This window comes from Galleria mellonella, unplaced genomic scaffold, assembly GCF_026898425.1.
Source record: "Galleria mellonella isolate WM207_F2 unplaced genomic scaffold, CSIRO_AGI_GalMel_v1 utg103, whole genome shotgun sequence".
In the NCBI taxonomy this organism is placed as follows: domain Eukaryota; kingdom Metazoa; phylum Arthropoda; class Insecta; order Lepidoptera; family Pyralidae; genus Galleria; species Galleria mellonella.
In genome coordinates this window covers 3,714,645-3,731,185 of record NW_026441966.1, presented here as the reverse complement: position 1 = coordinate 3,731,185, position 16,541 = coordinate 3,714,645, and the positions used below count along the sequence as shown (strand labels likewise).

Below are 16,541 nucleotides of genomic sequence, written 5' to 3'. Positions count from 1 at the left end.
TTTAAAAAAAAGAAACATACAAATATGGTAAAACTACAGAAACTTATTATGTGTGTTATTGACCTGGCTTTCTAACAGCTCACGTCTAAATTGTTACTGAATTGGATCGCAGGATTAAAAAATAATATGATTTTTTTATTACATTGCATTTATATTTGCATAATTTATTTTCATATTGACTATAATAATTACAGAATTATCCATAGTCATTTATTTATTATAAAATACTTATAATCTTTTATTTAATGTAGGAATTTTAAGAAATCTAATGTTAGTAAATCGCTGTTTATAGACTGATTCGTTCTATGTATACACTGAAAAAAAACCTAACCTGAATTAGAGAGTTAATAAAAAATAAATCAAATTTTCGTACGAAACCTAGTATTCAATACATATAATAAACTCTTAGTTCATTGGAATCCATCCCCTTTTTTTTTGGTAAATAGTAAGCAAAATTTTGCTATATATTTTTTCAGTGTGTTGTTGAAACTTACCAATAAAAAAATGACATTTAAAGTGTTACATTTTAAGTGTTGTTTAGTGTGTTTGTTTTCTTTTGGCTAACCGGAAATTCCGTTATGGATGAAATCTTTGGATTTAAACTAAAATTGTGATAAAAACCTAAATACAAAAAAAAGCATTTTTTGGTCATGAACGCTTTGTAATCCAAATTGTCTTGGCTGTCGTGGTAGGAGGACGTACCTACCTACATCAAGTAATGACAAGTTTACTCGTCACCAGTAAACAAAGTTTGGATATGAAAAGACGGGTTAACTCGTCACCGGCCAGCAAAGTGTTAATAAACAATAAATACAACAAAATGGTATTGGTTACGAGTTCAACGGTCCGACCTCAACACACCCAGTCCTCCATCAATAGGCACGCCCCTTGCTGCGCGGAACAAAAAGCTGTATCACGAGAAGGCAATTGTTAAAAAACAATCTTTAACAAATTGGTATAAGGATTATATTTGATCGTGTAAATCAGCACTTAGATCTTATGATAGTTGTGTTAATAATATATTTTTATCGTTGCGTGGCACCCCGTTTACCAGTAGTGTATGTTTAAACGTAATTTATTTTTTATTCAACACCAATTTCAAAGATTTTTTTATTATTAACATATTATTATTGTATAATAGTTGTTTTAATATCATACAATTATACTTAGTACGCTCAATCTAGCCAAGAAAACAGTGAAATCACACGAATTGGGAATAAATTGTACTTCTGCCTGAGTGCTACACGCATTGCATAGAGTTTATTAGGTTATATAGTGTTTTATACCACACCAACAAGGAAATTATAATACAATTTGTTTGCTTACTTTATTATATATTGTTAGTAATGGATTCTAGCAGCCAGACTGCTGGCAATGAATTCTTAAGTAAATAGTTTGTTCATACCTACAGCATTGTGGAGAATAAATAAATATTTTTAATTTGAATGTATACTGTCGAGTCTACCACGACGCAGTCCGGCCCTGGAAACTATCATAGTTAATTCCTAATAAATTTGTCATGTTGAACCAACTGACCTGATTTCATTGTTACCTACCACCTTTCAATGGTACCCCGCCAGGGTTACCGTTCCTTTTTTTATAACATGGGGGGTAAACGGGCATGATAAATGACTACTGCCGCCCATGAAGACCCGCAACACCGGAGGAATTTCACGTGTGTTATTGGCCTTAAAAAATGCTCTTTTCCCAATGATCTATTACCATCCATGACAATTACTTAAATACTTTCAAATAAATTACTAAATACTTTCTGTTAAGATCCAAAACTTGTAGTTCATCTAAATATATAATTAACAAATAAACAATTTTAACAGAATATGTCTATAGGGAAACATCACTGTAAATATGGCAACACTGTCACCGGATTTCCGCCCTTCAAATCTAAAGCGTTATACATTGTGCTGTCTATATCTGTAAAATTATAAATAAATCAGAATTATAATTCAAATGCAGTTTGATCCCTATACTTTCTACAGATTATTATAAAAACATACCTCTTTAACTAAATAAGAAACGCTAAATTAATATTTCTCATGTAGAATAGGTGTTGCAAATATTACACTAATCTAAATGCAGCAGTTTACAAAAGTTTCTTGGCATTTTGAAATTAATCTTTATATTTGTCGAGAATTGGTGTTATCGGTCACGCGACACGTCGCCCGAGGTCGCGTATCGTGTCGCTACCTCCTTCTCCTCTTGTTCGCCGTGTATTGCTACGTTTTATTATTCGCGTCACTTGATAGCAAACACGAATATTTCCAGCCCTTATTATAATTAAATTATTAATCTTTAAAAATAGTGTAAATATAACTATACTAGCTATTGTTAGTTCCTTTTTAATGGGCGATAATAAAATGGTTCGCCATCACTGTCGATATACGCTTGCGGGTAGTAGTTAGTAATCATAGATGAGAATGAAAGCAGATATCTGGTTATTTAATTAAAAATATTTTGTTTAATTCCACTGCTATTACTATATGTGTAACTGCTGCCTCTCAGGATTGCCCACCAATATTACTACCAGATGTTCCACAACCTTCCATATTAACCGTCAATCTCCAATTGCCATTTTGTTCACACACGCTTTGCACGTTTCTTTTTTGAAAGCAGATCTTTGGAATCATTGTAACGAATTCATCACGAATTGACCACGATCAATTCCGGGGGACCGCGTAGAGGCCAACCTGACATTCATGGTTTCAATCATCTATTACCTCCCCCCAGCTGTTACTAGTGGTTCTGCCCTGACATAATTCTTAAGTATATTACAAAACTTTATAAAGAGTTTTTATTATTATTTTAGGTTCACAAGTTAAGTAATTTTTAATGTATTTATAATGCCTATATTTTTTTAAAAGGTTAATGAATAAATGTGACCGTAGAATATTTAGAAAATATACATTTTTTGCGCTTTTATATACATTATATATGTATATATAAGTAATTTATGTAGAGTAGGTTAGGTATGAATAAAGAACATAGTCGAAATCTCAAAATTAATTTTCCAACTTGTCAGAAAACCCATGCGGTTACATGAATGTTTAAATAACTTAAATAATATTCTAATCTTCTAGAAATAATTCATTAACGTTTAATACAAACAAATATAATTGATGCACTCTTCCTGTAATTAGTAAAAAAAATACAATGGAATATAAAAACCTCCTTTTTTGAAATCGGTTAAAAAGAACTGCAACTGCAGTGCAGAATTTCAGTGTACTCGCTACGCAGGTTCTACGATCTGCGCTACGCCGCCGCTACGACGCTACAAACTACATTTGTGGCTACATAATTATTTTTTATCTACGCCTTACATTACTTCTAAAATTGCAGAATCAATTATTTAATATTCACGCTATTGGATAACAATACACGAACTATACAATCATTAGACTAATCAGATAAAAACTTTGTACATGAGTTATCGTCTAGTATCTCTATTTTTAAGTTTATGTAGAAAAACTTTCATTCTTATAAATCTTCGTATTTCAGACTCTACAAGAAGAATTAACCGGAGCTGCTTTCCACCCATTAGATGACAATTTATTAATCACACATGGCAAAGGTCACCTTACTTTTTGGAATCGCAGAAAAGACGGATTCTTTGAAAGAACAGACATCATCAAACCTGTAAGTTATTACAAATATGCATCTTTTTGGGTGTATAATCTGTCAACTTATTGAAAAAAAATTATAAAAAGATGTGAGTTATATTATTTTTAACACATATTTAAATAATTAGATTGCAAAGGTTCAACTAATATTTTTAATTTTTAGCCATCCCGCACACACGTAACAGCGCTACAATTTGAACAAGATGGCGACGTTGTAACAGCTGATAGTGACGGGTTCATAACTATTTACAGCGTAGATAGTGATGGTGCTTACTTTGTACGAATGGAATTTGAGGTTCGTATCGTATTTGTTTCATGTAAATTAAGCAATTTGATTAGACGTAAATGTGACTTAACTTCTTTATGTGTTAGCCCATTAACGTGCCATTGTTCGGCACTGGTCTCTTTCTGTAAGCCAAATAAAACCCTATAGCTGCTTACCATACAGTCTTATTTTGAACTCTTCTGGACTTCTTTGTTTTGTTTCTCTTAATCATTCTTTACAATATCCAGTGCAGAAATGCAGAATTCAGCAGTAGGATCTTACTCCCTTATTCTTAAAAACGCTAAACCTCCCATAAACCTATTTTAGCTATTGAACTGTTTTGCCTGTTTCTTTTACATCTAATTCCTAATTTAAACGAAAGTGACAAAACAGTGTAATATTTAAAATAGGTTGTTAAAATATAAGAATGCAATATCATTAAAATCTGTATGCTTAGAATCTTATTTTTATTATAAAAATATAGTTATTACCATGTATGTTATGTTACAAAATAATATTGTGCAATTTATTATATTTCAGGCACACATAAAAGGAATCAGTTCACTGGTAATGCTCTCTGAAGGCACATTAATATCGGGAGGTGAGAAAGATAGAAAGATCGCCGCTTGGGACTCTCTTCAAAACTACAAAAGGATAACAGAAACTAAAGTATGTCCAGAGTTTTAATTACATTTTATAGTTCGTTGTTTAAAAATTTATAAAAGTGATTTGACTAATTCTATTATATAATAAATAATTAAGAATAATTAAATAAAAAATATTACTTTGATAAGATTAACAAGTTTATCCTGATTATTACATGTAAATTATGTATTATATATATATATATATATATATATATATATATATATATATATATATATATATATATATATATATATATATATATATATATATATATATATACTACGAAAGGCAGTATTTGTAATTAAACATATTTCAATTGGTTGAATGGGGTTTTTAGAAGTGGATACTTTTTGTTAGATATAGTCCATTAAATTCCCTCTGAAAACCGTCGTGGTTTATTTCTGGTGAATTCATCACGATATGCTAACAACTCATCTGATTTTATCCTTCCTTACCATCGCTCATTGATATCCCGCTAGCACATACTAATACCGTAGGCGAAATTACCATTCCATAATTACCTATAAAAATGTTTCAGCTGCCGGAGTCTGCTGGTGGTGTTCGGAGTATTTATCCTCAAAGACCGGGACGTAACGATGGCAATTTGTATGTAGGTACCACTAGAAATAACATAATGGAAGGATCTCTACAAAGGCGATTCAATCAGGTATGTATTGTAATTGAATGAATACATGTAAGCATTCTCACATTGATGGATCGTGAATTTTAACAAATCAGTGCAATGACCTTTCAATTTCTATGGTTATATTAATAATGTACTTTCACGGATCGTGCAAAATCACTGATGGACGGATCTGTTATTATTAGTTATCATTTGTTTTTTTTTTTTAATGTAAATTGAACATTCTGAAGGAGTAATCGAAAACTTCCCGAACGGGCGTTGTACAAAAGATGAGAGTGCAGAAACTTAGTGATGTATGTATGAAAGGAAAGGGACCTTTGGCGCTCGGTTCTCTCTACCTAACCCACAAAGAACTTTGCGTAAAAAAAAAAAAATAGACAAGATAAATTCGAAATGATAAATATTTACATTAATCATTTCGAATAAATCGTAATTAACCAACTTTAATCATCACTCCAATTTAACATCTATTCGTTATTAACAATTCATTATAACAAATTTAATCAAATCAGTCCCTGTTAATCGAATTAATTCGATTTTAGGTACTATTCGGACACTACAAGCAACTGATCGGACTCGCTGTACATCCTGATGACGAGATGTTTGCCACAGCCGGCCATGACAAAAATATTGCTCTATGGAAAGGTCACAAGCTAGTATTCGCTACACAGGTAAGACTGATGGCTAATGTTGGACATCAGCGGACTGATGACCAACAGTAGTAGTGTAAGACAAAAATCGATTAATTAATTGAATGAACGAATTGATCGTTACTATTTATTTCATTTATAGAATGTTTTTTGAGCTAATTAGTCGATTATAATTATTTTGTTTAATTCCACTATCATTAGTATTTATTCGACTGCTCGCATTTGAAGATTGCCTTTTATTTTTATCAGTAGAATTTTCACGACCTTACATATTAGTCAATTACAATTAATTTCACTAATAAAGACTTTCGGAAAATAATACCTAATTTAGTAAAATATTTATGATAACTTAAACGAATTAGCAAATTTGACAATTAACTGACTAAAACTTGACCCGTTTTTGAGGCTCGATACTCTATCTATATAATCTAATTTACCAGAGGGAGACTTTGTACAAAAGTCGATTGCTTGGGTACCTCTGTCCCATTCGTGTTTCAACCGTGAAGCAGTTGTGTTTGCATGACTGTGTTTCGGTTTGAAGGGTGGGATATGGCGTGAATTTACTGGGTACAGAGAAATAACACCTGAGTCCTCAGGAATGGCAACGCATGGGGGTTTCATGGGCGAAACAGTATACTCTGTTATGTCCATGGTACTGCTCATGTGTATAGGCGACGGTTACCAGTTTCCGTCAGGTGGGCCGTTAGCTTGTTTGCCATTCTAAGTAGTATAAAAAAAAATAAGCTATAGGTTATTTATGTGTACCAGGTGGGTTACGAATGCGTGTCGCTGGCGTGGCACCCGGGCGGCGGCGCGCTGGCCGCGGGCAGCACGGAGGGCCACCTGGTCGTGCTCAACGCGGACGCGGGCGCACACGTCGCCACGCTCAGGGTGTGCGGCTCCCCGCTCAATACGTTGCAGTATAACTCAGGTAATCATTTCTTGTTATTGTTGTATCAGCCAGTTTATAGCCAGTTAACTATCCATTGCTGTACATAGCCCCCCCTCCTCTATAATAGGGGGTTTGCCAAAAGTTACCACGCTTGGCAGGAGGGTTGGCAACCGCAGTTTAGCTTTGGTGATGTTTTAAGAGGGACACTGCTGCCCATCCTTATACCATAAGCTCCCATTGTCGCCTCTTACGACACCCACGGGAAAGGAAGGGGTGGCCTATTCTATGCCGGAATCTTACGCACAACGACCCAAATGAGAGGCTAAGCGCGCAAAAGAGAATCCAATTTCTATGCCGGAACCTAAATGGCGCTCATTTCTCACTGGCAAACAAATAACTCGTATAGATGTTACATGATACATGAGAGGTACATAAATGCTGAGTCGTGAAGATAGAAGTACGTTTATTAACAAAGTGCCAATAATTAGGCACAAAGATCCCAAATTATTATCCGAAGCGCTATGAAATCTTCACAGTCCTTAGAACTGCGTGAACTATTTGAACCATCACCTTCTATTCCATACCAGACCGAGTCTTCTTAGAATGTGAATCAGTTTTAAAATACATATATCTATATGTATCTTAATAGTTAATAAATTTTTAGTAAACTTTAAATAAAAGAACTTCTTAAATTGATGTATTTTTGTGTGTATTCTATTTTATGTGTGGAAAAGGTTTAATGATAAGAAAATGTTTTTATTTAAGTTAAGATTCTTTTTTTTTTGGAAAACACTTCTTTATTTTTTTATTTATATTATACAATAGAAAGAATTAAGGTACAATCGTTTTGGTACATGTTTTTTAAATATATTTTGTATACTGATATTATAGAAAAAGTTAAAGTACTTTGTTGGTGTAAGGTGTTAGTTGCCAATTTGTTTTTTCTAAAAAAAGATATTAATTTCAGCCGGCGACACTCTAGCTATTGGATCACAAAATGGCAGCATATACTTATTCCGCGTGTCGCGAGACGGTTTCTCTTATAAGAAATCGAATAAAATCCGAGGTGCGCAGCCGCTTGTGCAACTCGACTGGAGCTTGGACGGAAATTACTTACAAACAGTTACGGCTGATTATGATTTGGCATTTTGTAAGTACTCAACTTTTTTATGATACTTAAATTGACAAACAAGCTGACGGCCCCTCTGATGGAAAGTAGTAACTAGTGACCTGCATAGTATCGTATCTCTAATAACAGTGCCAATCCTCATAAGCGCTTTCTGGCTTGTGGGCGACAAAGGAAACCAAGAATGGAAATTGGAAATATGTATATAATAGTCAAAGGAACTTACAAGACTAGGGCCGTAAAGGAAAGCCAAAAGGAAACAATAGATATGCGTGTCAATTTCGAATTTTGTAAATAATAATATATAGCTATAAATAATATATGTGGCCTGTATTCCACATGGCTAATAACATCAGTTTCTTTTTACATAATTTAGAATGGAAATGAAACTGACGGCACGTTTGATAAAAAATGAACCCGTCGCTTCTTGATATAAGCAACACCATAGTAATAACTGTATATATACGTCACTTACTATGATATACGTCAAGCCCCTCATAATACACACAGTTACACAAGCGAAGCTCCTCAAGGAGTGGAATAGAAGTACTCAAAGGAGACGACTTTTTACAAAACCTCCCTTTGTCCCAATAGTTTTTTATACAACTTAGAATGGCAAACAAGCTGACGGCCCACCTGATGGAAAGTGGTAACCGTCGCCTATAGACATGAGCAGTACCATGGACATAACAGAGTATACTGTTTCGCCCATGATACCTCCCATGCGTTGCCATTCCTGAGGACTCAGGTGTTATTCCATTCTGTACCCAGTAAATTCACGCCATATCCCACCCTTCAAACCGAAACACAGTCATGCAAACACAACTGCTTCACGGTTGAAACACGAATGGGACAGAGGTACCTAAGCAATCGACTTTTGTAGAAAATCTCCCTCTGGTTAAAGGTTTTAAACCGCCTCAGTTTTACGAGGTCTCTAAAGAGACTTACTGAACAATGGGATACACAAAAATAATAATAATACGACAGTTTTACGTGCTTTCAGAAGTATTTTAAATAATCCAAATATGAATTTGAAAAATTCAATAATCCCAGACTTTGTGATTGGAACTTGGGATTTCTAGATTCAGACCTCAGTCAAGCACAATTCGTCTAAACTATCATTATAAAAAAAAAACATAATTCAAAAGGCCTATGTTTACTTGATTAAAAAATATTTTTATTCTTACGTAATTTTTAACGTTAGATCCTTTTTAATACTCTTACAGGGGATATCAAGGCTTTATCGCCAGAAAAGAGCCCTATAGCGATGAAGGATGTTAAATGGTCTACCTACAATTCCACTGTTGGATTCCTTGTGTCAGGTAGGTATTACACAATATAATCTATAGGGCGTTTGGCGCTTTGCGTCTGGCCTCGCATAGTGCGAGGAATTGACATGAAGTCGAAACAATTGTTGGAAGCGACAAAAACACAGTGACTTCATTAATTTCTCGATACATATGTATAAAGACATCGGATAATAGTCTAATGAGAAATATTAGGATGATTTTGCCATTATAATCGAAAGCATACAAGTTAGGAAATATCCTTTCTAAGTAGGTATTTTTAATGTTCCCTCTTTCCTGCAGGAATGTGGAATAACCGATTCTATCCAATGACAACATTGATATCGACCGCAAGTCGGTCAGCCGCCCACGATTTGCTAATTAGTGGCGACACCGATGGATACTTGCGCTTGTTCAGGTCAGTAAGATAATTACGTACTTTAATTCGGATATAGTACCGACTTTAGAAAATAAGCATGAATAGACTGGATTGAAGTAACACTCCACTCACTTGCCCTTATGAACTTTCAAATCCATCTGCAGCCGACAGCATTAGAAACAGGACAAAAAATAAATACCTTTGTGAATACGACATTGTCGTCAAAATATGATACTAATAAGAAGATCATAATATCTTCTTTTTTTTGGAGGGGGGGGGGGGGAAGGGATTGTTAGCAATGGAGTTTGACAGCCTCATTGCTAGCAATATGCCTTATTAGGTCGACCTCCATGTGGTTCCCCCTGTAAACCATCGTGAACAATTCTTGTTGAATTCGTCACGATGGGCTAACCGACCTGCTTCATCCTCACCTATCATCCTTCACTGGTGCCTCGCCGGTGTATACCGAGAGCGCAGGTGAGGTTACTATTCCATTATCATCCATAAAAAAAATATATCTTTTTTTCCACCATCCGCGTAAGTTGTTGCTGCAAATTCATATACACTTACTTGTATAAGACACACACTCTTGGAAGCCCTGATTGTTTTTTTTTCGACTACGTTAACGAAATACGCTCGCGGGACACCAATGAGTGATGACATGTAATTTTGAATTCAGGTCATTTGATCCGTCATAGTCAATTCAACTAAATTTAACCACGATAGTTTCTGGTGACTGTATGGAGGTCAATCTGACCCTGATAGGGTATATTGCTAGCAATGAGAAACCTAGTCCGTTACTAGCAACCAAGTGCCTTCCCCACTAACTTGATTTTCCTTTTTAACCTACTAAAAAGAAGGAAAAAGGTTCTATATTCGACTGTATTTTTTTTAAAAAGAAACAAGACGGTTTTCTTGGAGTACGCAATAAAAATGTCCACATGCTAAAATTATATATAAAAATTCCAGATATCCCTGCGCCAGTCCGAAAGCTGAGTACAACGAAACAAAAGTGTACAGCGGTGCTCTGTACTGCGCTCGGTTCTTGTTTAACGACCGGTGCATGGTGAGCGCCGGGGGCCAGGACGCCGCGCTGATGCTGTGGGAGCTGGTGGACGACTAGCATCAGGAGGCGACGGGACTGCGCCCGCCAGCCGTCGTGGTGGCGCCCCCCACACCCTCCCCGCCGCCGCCCGCGCTCCACCCCCGCTCTACCTTCAGGGTGCTCGACTTCGAGGAGCTCGATTGAAAGTATCGATTACGTATCGATTGGTAATGTACTGAATTAATCGCATAAAGTTGGAGTTAGACTAGAGCAAGAGCACAGAAAAAGAAGTAGCATATAGGTAAGTTTACACCGATGATATTGGAACATCCTTACGTTCTTAGGATTACAGTAAAAAGCAAGAAGTGCATTTAGAGTACCATGGACAGGTGTTCTATGATGTCTATAGACGACGGCTGCTACTTTTCATTATTGGGCCATCAGTTTACATCCAAAGGGTTTATAATCACTCCATTGTATTGCAACTAAAGCATAAACAAATATTGTGGAAGATAAACGAACATTCGCTCGGTTAGTCTAGATCTAACTCCACCTTAATATTACTCACGACTTCTAAGTGATGATATAGACACACACACACACATATTAAATAGAACACGGACATGACTATACACCAATGCAACAGTCTCTATTGTTTATTCAAAGAAAGAGACAAAATATAATATTTCAGGATACATCTATGTAATGTTGTATACACAAATCCCTTAAAAATAAGTCACCAATTTGATCTCGAGAAAGTGAAATTTACTGTTGAATTGAAGATAGGTATTAATCAAAGTACCTATATTACTCACTGCCATAATTAATCGCATTAATAAATTTATATGTAGATCACGCTGAAACATAATAAACTATTATTATATTGTTAAATGTTTCGTGAATATATATTACATTTTAATGTAATAATTACCGGTTTAATTTACGTGCAGTTTGGGTCGAGAAAGCTCGACTAGTTTCGGAACCATTTGGGTCCTTTAGAGTTAAAAGGCCGTGACTGAAGTTCAGTCAGGCTCGTGCACGCGACCAAATTGCACGTGAAATAAACCAGTAGTTATTACATTAAAATATATATATTATTATTATTAACTATTGGATTATTTACTTAAATTGCAATATTGGCCTTATTAATAGGGTATGGATATGTGATGTGCGTATTTGGTGCTGATTTGTAATAATTATCTATTCTGAATAAAACATAATATTATAAAATCAGACAGATTTAATCACGGTGTTTAAATTTTAAATAGACGGAGATACTGTTTTTTTTTATTAATAAAAATTTTAATCAACTATTTTTACTTAGTCGTAGCGTGTTGAGTTGTATTTGAACAAAAGAATTTTTTTCGATACAACCATAAACTTTAGTAAAGGCGTATTTATTTAACTTCCATGTAAAATTTTCACGGATACATTTTTAATTAATATTTAAATATATGTATTATGTAAGTAATAAAATATAATAAATAAATAATAAATGCACAAAACTGTAGACAATTAGTATTTACCATAAATTCGTATATATTTGTGTTTGTTTCGTAATGTGGCTGGCCACGAAAATTACTGTTTTTATAACGATCGTAATATTAAGCTTTCGCTATATTTTTTTTTAAACCTAGATATATTTTTCATTTTTAACGAAGCCCTAATAATGTAATAAACATCCCATCCATATATTTTTTATATAAAGAACCTGAGACATGATTTTTTTTAAATTGTCACAACTTTAGTTTGAAATCGAAATCCGTTTGAAACTGAACTCCTTTTTAAAAAGACACGAGTCAAAAAAAAAACAACTTAAAATTTTGAACTACGTCGTTTTTTGACTCATGGCTTTTTTGAAGGAGAAAAAGTGTTTACCTGCTCTAGCAGAACACTCTTAAAAGATGTTGAATTGAAACGATGGGAATCACAGAATATTGTGACATTTATACTATCAAATTTAAACATTTCACTACTATTGTTATTATTAGTGATAAATTACTATGTTATCAGTTCAACACTACATAATGTAACACTTTTTACATTTTATCACATTTTTACGTAGCTGTAGTAACCAATGAAGTAGTTAGGTAAGTAAAATAATGGCCGTAATTCAATAAAGTAAATATTGCACAATTATACACAACATACTTATATACATAATAAATATAATGATTACAAAATGTTATATTGTTTTGCAAAAAACGATTTAATGCTAACGAAAGAGAGTAAACAATGCAGTAAATATTGTGTTGTTGAAGAGAAATATATATGTATAGATATCTATATAAAACTAAACTATATTGAGTTGCACTGGATAAAAACCTATTTAGTCATTACATTTTTTTTTGTAAAATATAACAGGTAGGTACATATCTTGATCACAATTATTGTTAAATAATTCGATATCATTTCGGTATGAAATATTACAGAGTTATTTTTCATAACTGAAAATTCCGCCCCTGATCCTAAGGTGGACACCAGACGATTCCGGAGTGGGCACAGCCCATCTGGCCCACTTTTTTAATACGCCTATGATCTTTGGTAGATCGTACACCAAAAGTTGAATCTGAGACCTTACAATAGTAAGGCACTGCTATACTATAAAATACAACACTACAGCCCTCAAAGTTAGGTACGTAGTGATAAGGTTTAATTACTTGATTACATGTTCTAGTCCAATGTACCTATTTCATTGTAAATATTTGTTGTTTAATTTGTTTTTGATTATGTACCTATTTTATTTAAATAAAGAATGATCAATAATATAAGCACGTCTATTAGATATACTACCTAAATATTTATAAATTAAAATTCATGAAAATTAAACAAATAGTTGATTCGGGGATCAATATATTTTGTCTCATTAACTGATGTCATAAATAAAGTTTTGAATTCATATTATTATATAAGTGTTTTATTTATTTAACTTTGTATGTTTGATGTAATTTACCTAAAATTTTTGGGATTATTCTGAGGAATTGAATTGTCGCTGCTGAATTTCACCATCGTATAACCCGCCACAAACTAAAATTCCATCCTAACTCTCTGTATATATGGTTAGGCTAGATGATTAGTAAAACTTTAATTTGTGGTGGCTTACCACTGTGCGTTTTTTTTTTATTTTTTTCCCTCTATGCACAATCACGCTTTGGAATTAACTTCCAGCAGCAGTATTACCTATTTCCGAATAAATACGACATCATAACTTTCAACAAAAGAGTATACTCATTTTTACAAGTTTGCCAGCACGCTTATAATTTCTCCGGTATTGCGAGTGCTCATGGGCGGCGATGACTTCTCGCCTGGTAATCCCATGTTTGTTTGCTATCTGTATATAAAAAAAACTACGACCACTTATTAAAAACAATTGAGTAGATAACTGTCATAAATAACACAATGGGCATCACTGGTGGAAAGTGGTAACCAACGACTATATACAAGTACACCATAACATATACCTATACCACCGCAACACCAAGAAACACACTGAAACTTCGCAATACCTTAACCATGGGCACAACAGAATGTTCTGCTCCATGATGCGTGAAGGTATCATATGATATATGCATATAATAGCAACCTAGTTATTTATTTTAAAAAATCCAATGATCGTAAAACCCGATAATATCTCTTCCCAGAAACAAGTTTTGACTTAGTATTCTAGTATATGACAAAAATAAAATGTTTCATAATTGAAAGACTATTATATAATATATTTTTTAATATTAATATTAAATAATAATATTAAAAAAATATATTACCATTCTAAATTACTAAGAACAAGCTAAAGTATAAAATATATTTAAATATTTGAGATAGTAACACAAAACTACAGACATGATCGTTTACAGGGCCAATAATTGACAATGCATACCATTGCTTGGTTATACTTTGACATTGACGTATAACGTATGACATAATAACATTCACTGTTTTGTAAATTTGGTGAATTTCAGAAATTTTGAACTTCTATTATTTCAGATAGCGATCACGATTTCCTAGCAGGTTCCGTTTTATTTGTGTGTATTTACTAGTAATTTAGTGCTTATAATAATAACGAATCATGACAAAACCACGTCCATGTGGTTGCAAAGGTTGTAGAACATGTTTAATATGTGAAACTGAATACGGTGCTGAAAATTTAAAACTACAGCTAGAATTCGACAAAAACATAGGATATGTGTATTGCCCGTTTTGCAATAAAGCATGGAAAGGTTGGGACATGAATATATACAAACAACACCCTGACCATGAAGGAGATAGTATTGAATTCCCTGGTGTTTATATACAAATGGACTTTATCAGCGAAGAAGAAGAAAGGTTTTTAATGAAGAATATAGATGAAGTGCCATGGGATATATCACAAAGTGGTCGGCGAAAACAGAACTTTGGTCCAAAAACTAATTTTAAAAAGAAAAAAATTGTTGCTGGCAGCTTTGATGGTTTTCCAGAGTTTTCTAAATTCCTACAACAAAGATTCGAGTCTGTGGTTCTTTTGAAAGGTTATGAAGTAATCGAGCAATGTTCTCTTGAATATAACCCTGCTAAGGGAGCATCAATAGACCCCCATATAGATGACTGTTGGATATGGGGTGAACGGATTGTTACTGTAAACTGTTTATCAGACTCTGTGCTGACAATGACTCGATACTATGGAGATATCAATAAATACAACCTTCTATGTGCAAAACAGTATCCACCTATTGTTAGTACTGATGGAATTATCACGAATGGAATAGAGGAAACAGCCCTGGAAGCTAATAAACCAACCAGAGAAAGAGATGTTATAGTAAGGATACCTATGCCTAGGTGGGTATATTATTTCAATTTTTTTAACAAGTAATATTAACAAAAAGAAAAGAATTGTTTTATGATGTTTCACATAGCATTGGCATAAACACCAAATTGATTTGTTAGTTTATACCAAAATATGTAAGGGACCATTAAATAATTCAGCAAAATTTTTAGATGAGTGCTAAATTGCATGGTAGTAATTACCAAGTAACAAATGAATTATTTTCATTTTTTTTAAATAATGTAATGTGTAAATAGTAAAACTTTGTAAAAATGTTTGTATCTTTGTTATTCAATCATGTTTAAATTACTGAACAAATTTGAACATAATTTGATACATGAATAAGTTGTATCTTAACTATCAATTATTCACACTAGTAAAGCTGTGGCAATTGGTTAGTAAAAAATAATTTTAGGACTCACATATTAATATATAAATAACTTCTTTTCAGGAGATCACTTTTAGTTCTATATGGAGAACCAAGATATCACTGGGAACATTGTGTGATCCGTGAAGACATAACATCTCGCAGAGTGTGCTTGGCTTATCGAGAATTCACACCACCCTACCTTAAGCATGGACAGCACAAAGACATTGGTGATGAAATTAGAGAGAAGGCAAAATTATTTTGGGATCACAAAGATCGATATGCCAACTGTGCTTAGAGAAAATTAAATTCTTTATTAAAAGTACTTCTAAATATTTTACTAAACTAGGTGTTATTATGGTTTATTAATTAGCAGTCTAGTTACAGAATGAACAACAGTAGGATCCGATCAACGATCTATCAATTTGTTTGAAGATGCCTTGAGAGATGAAACACATATCAAAATGCAACATATGCATGGATTGAATAACGGTCAGAGGTTGATGACTAATATAGAAGCTTGTAAATCTACTGATAATAATAGTTAAACTTGAAATGTTGGCAGTCATACACATACTAATGGTAGCAGAATTGAAGGAAATAATTCTAAATTACTAACTTCTTAATGTATTTGTGTCAATGCTTATACAAATATTATAAATGTGGAAGTGAGGGTTTTGTTTATTTGTTACCTCTTAGTATCTTAACAGCTTAACTAATCACTATGAAATTTTGTATACATATTCTATATGGGATGGAGAAGAATATAGGCTACCTTTAATCCAGTGAATAATAATATCCGGTAAT

The 16,541-nt window shown here is 33.5% G+C and overlaps 2 protein-coding genes across 5 annotated transcripts in view; both read left to right on the top strand.

Moving 5' to 3' along the window:
- Positions 1-13,637, top strand: part of LOC113517432 (echinoderm microtubule-associated protein-like CG42247) — a 41,991-nt gene extending 28,354 nt beyond the window's left edge. For 2 of the 4 annotated variants that reach the window (XM_052898941.1, XM_052898865.1), the window contains 10 exons: positions 3,514-3,651; positions 3,799-3,930; positions 4,441-4,569; positions 5,087-5,215; positions 5,734-5,862; positions 6,610-6,772; positions 7,701-7,883; positions 9,086-9,181; positions 9,449-9,563; positions 10,494-13,637. In XM_052898941.1, coding sequence (XP_052754901.1) covers positions 3,514-3,651; positions 3,799-3,930; positions 4,441-4,569; positions 5,087-5,215; positions 5,734-5,862; positions 6,610-6,772; positions 7,701-7,883; positions 9,086-9,181; positions 9,449-9,563; positions 10,494-10,647 — 1,368 coding nt within the window. In that variant the 3' untranslated portion in view covers positions 10,648-13,637. The remainder of the gene's footprint in view (positions 1-3,513; positions 3,652-3,798; positions 3,931-4,440; positions 4,570-5,086; positions 5,216-5,733; positions 5,863-6,609; positions 6,773-7,700; positions 7,884-9,085; positions 9,182-9,448; positions 9,564-10,493) is intronic. The other 2 variants (XM_052898917.1, XM_052898957.1) reach the window with 1 other exon arrangement.
- Positions 13,638-14,493: 856 nt separating this feature from the next.
- LOC113517290 (alpha-ketoglutarate-dependent dioxygenase alkB homolog 4) lies at positions 14,494-16,406 on the top strand. Its single transcript, XM_026901935.3, has 2 exons — positions 14,494-15,381; positions 15,819-16,406. The coding sequence occupies exons 1-2, from the start codon at positions 14,636-14,638 to the stop codon at positions 16,030-16,032; spliced, it is 960 nt and encodes a 319-aa protein (XP_026757736.2). The 5' UTR covers positions 14,494-14,635; the 3' UTR covers positions 16,033-16,406.
- The last annotated feature ends 135 nt before the right edge of the window (positions 16,407-16,541 follow it).

Coding starts and splice junctions, on each gene's coding strand:
- LOC113517290 (XM_026901935.3), top strand. CDS start 14,636: ATGACAAAACCACGTCCATGTGGTTGCAAAGGTTGTAGAACATGTTTA. Junction 15,382..15,818: donor GTAAGGATACCTATGCCTAG/GTGGGTATATTA, acceptor ACTTCTTTTCAG/GAGATCACTTTTAGTTCTAT.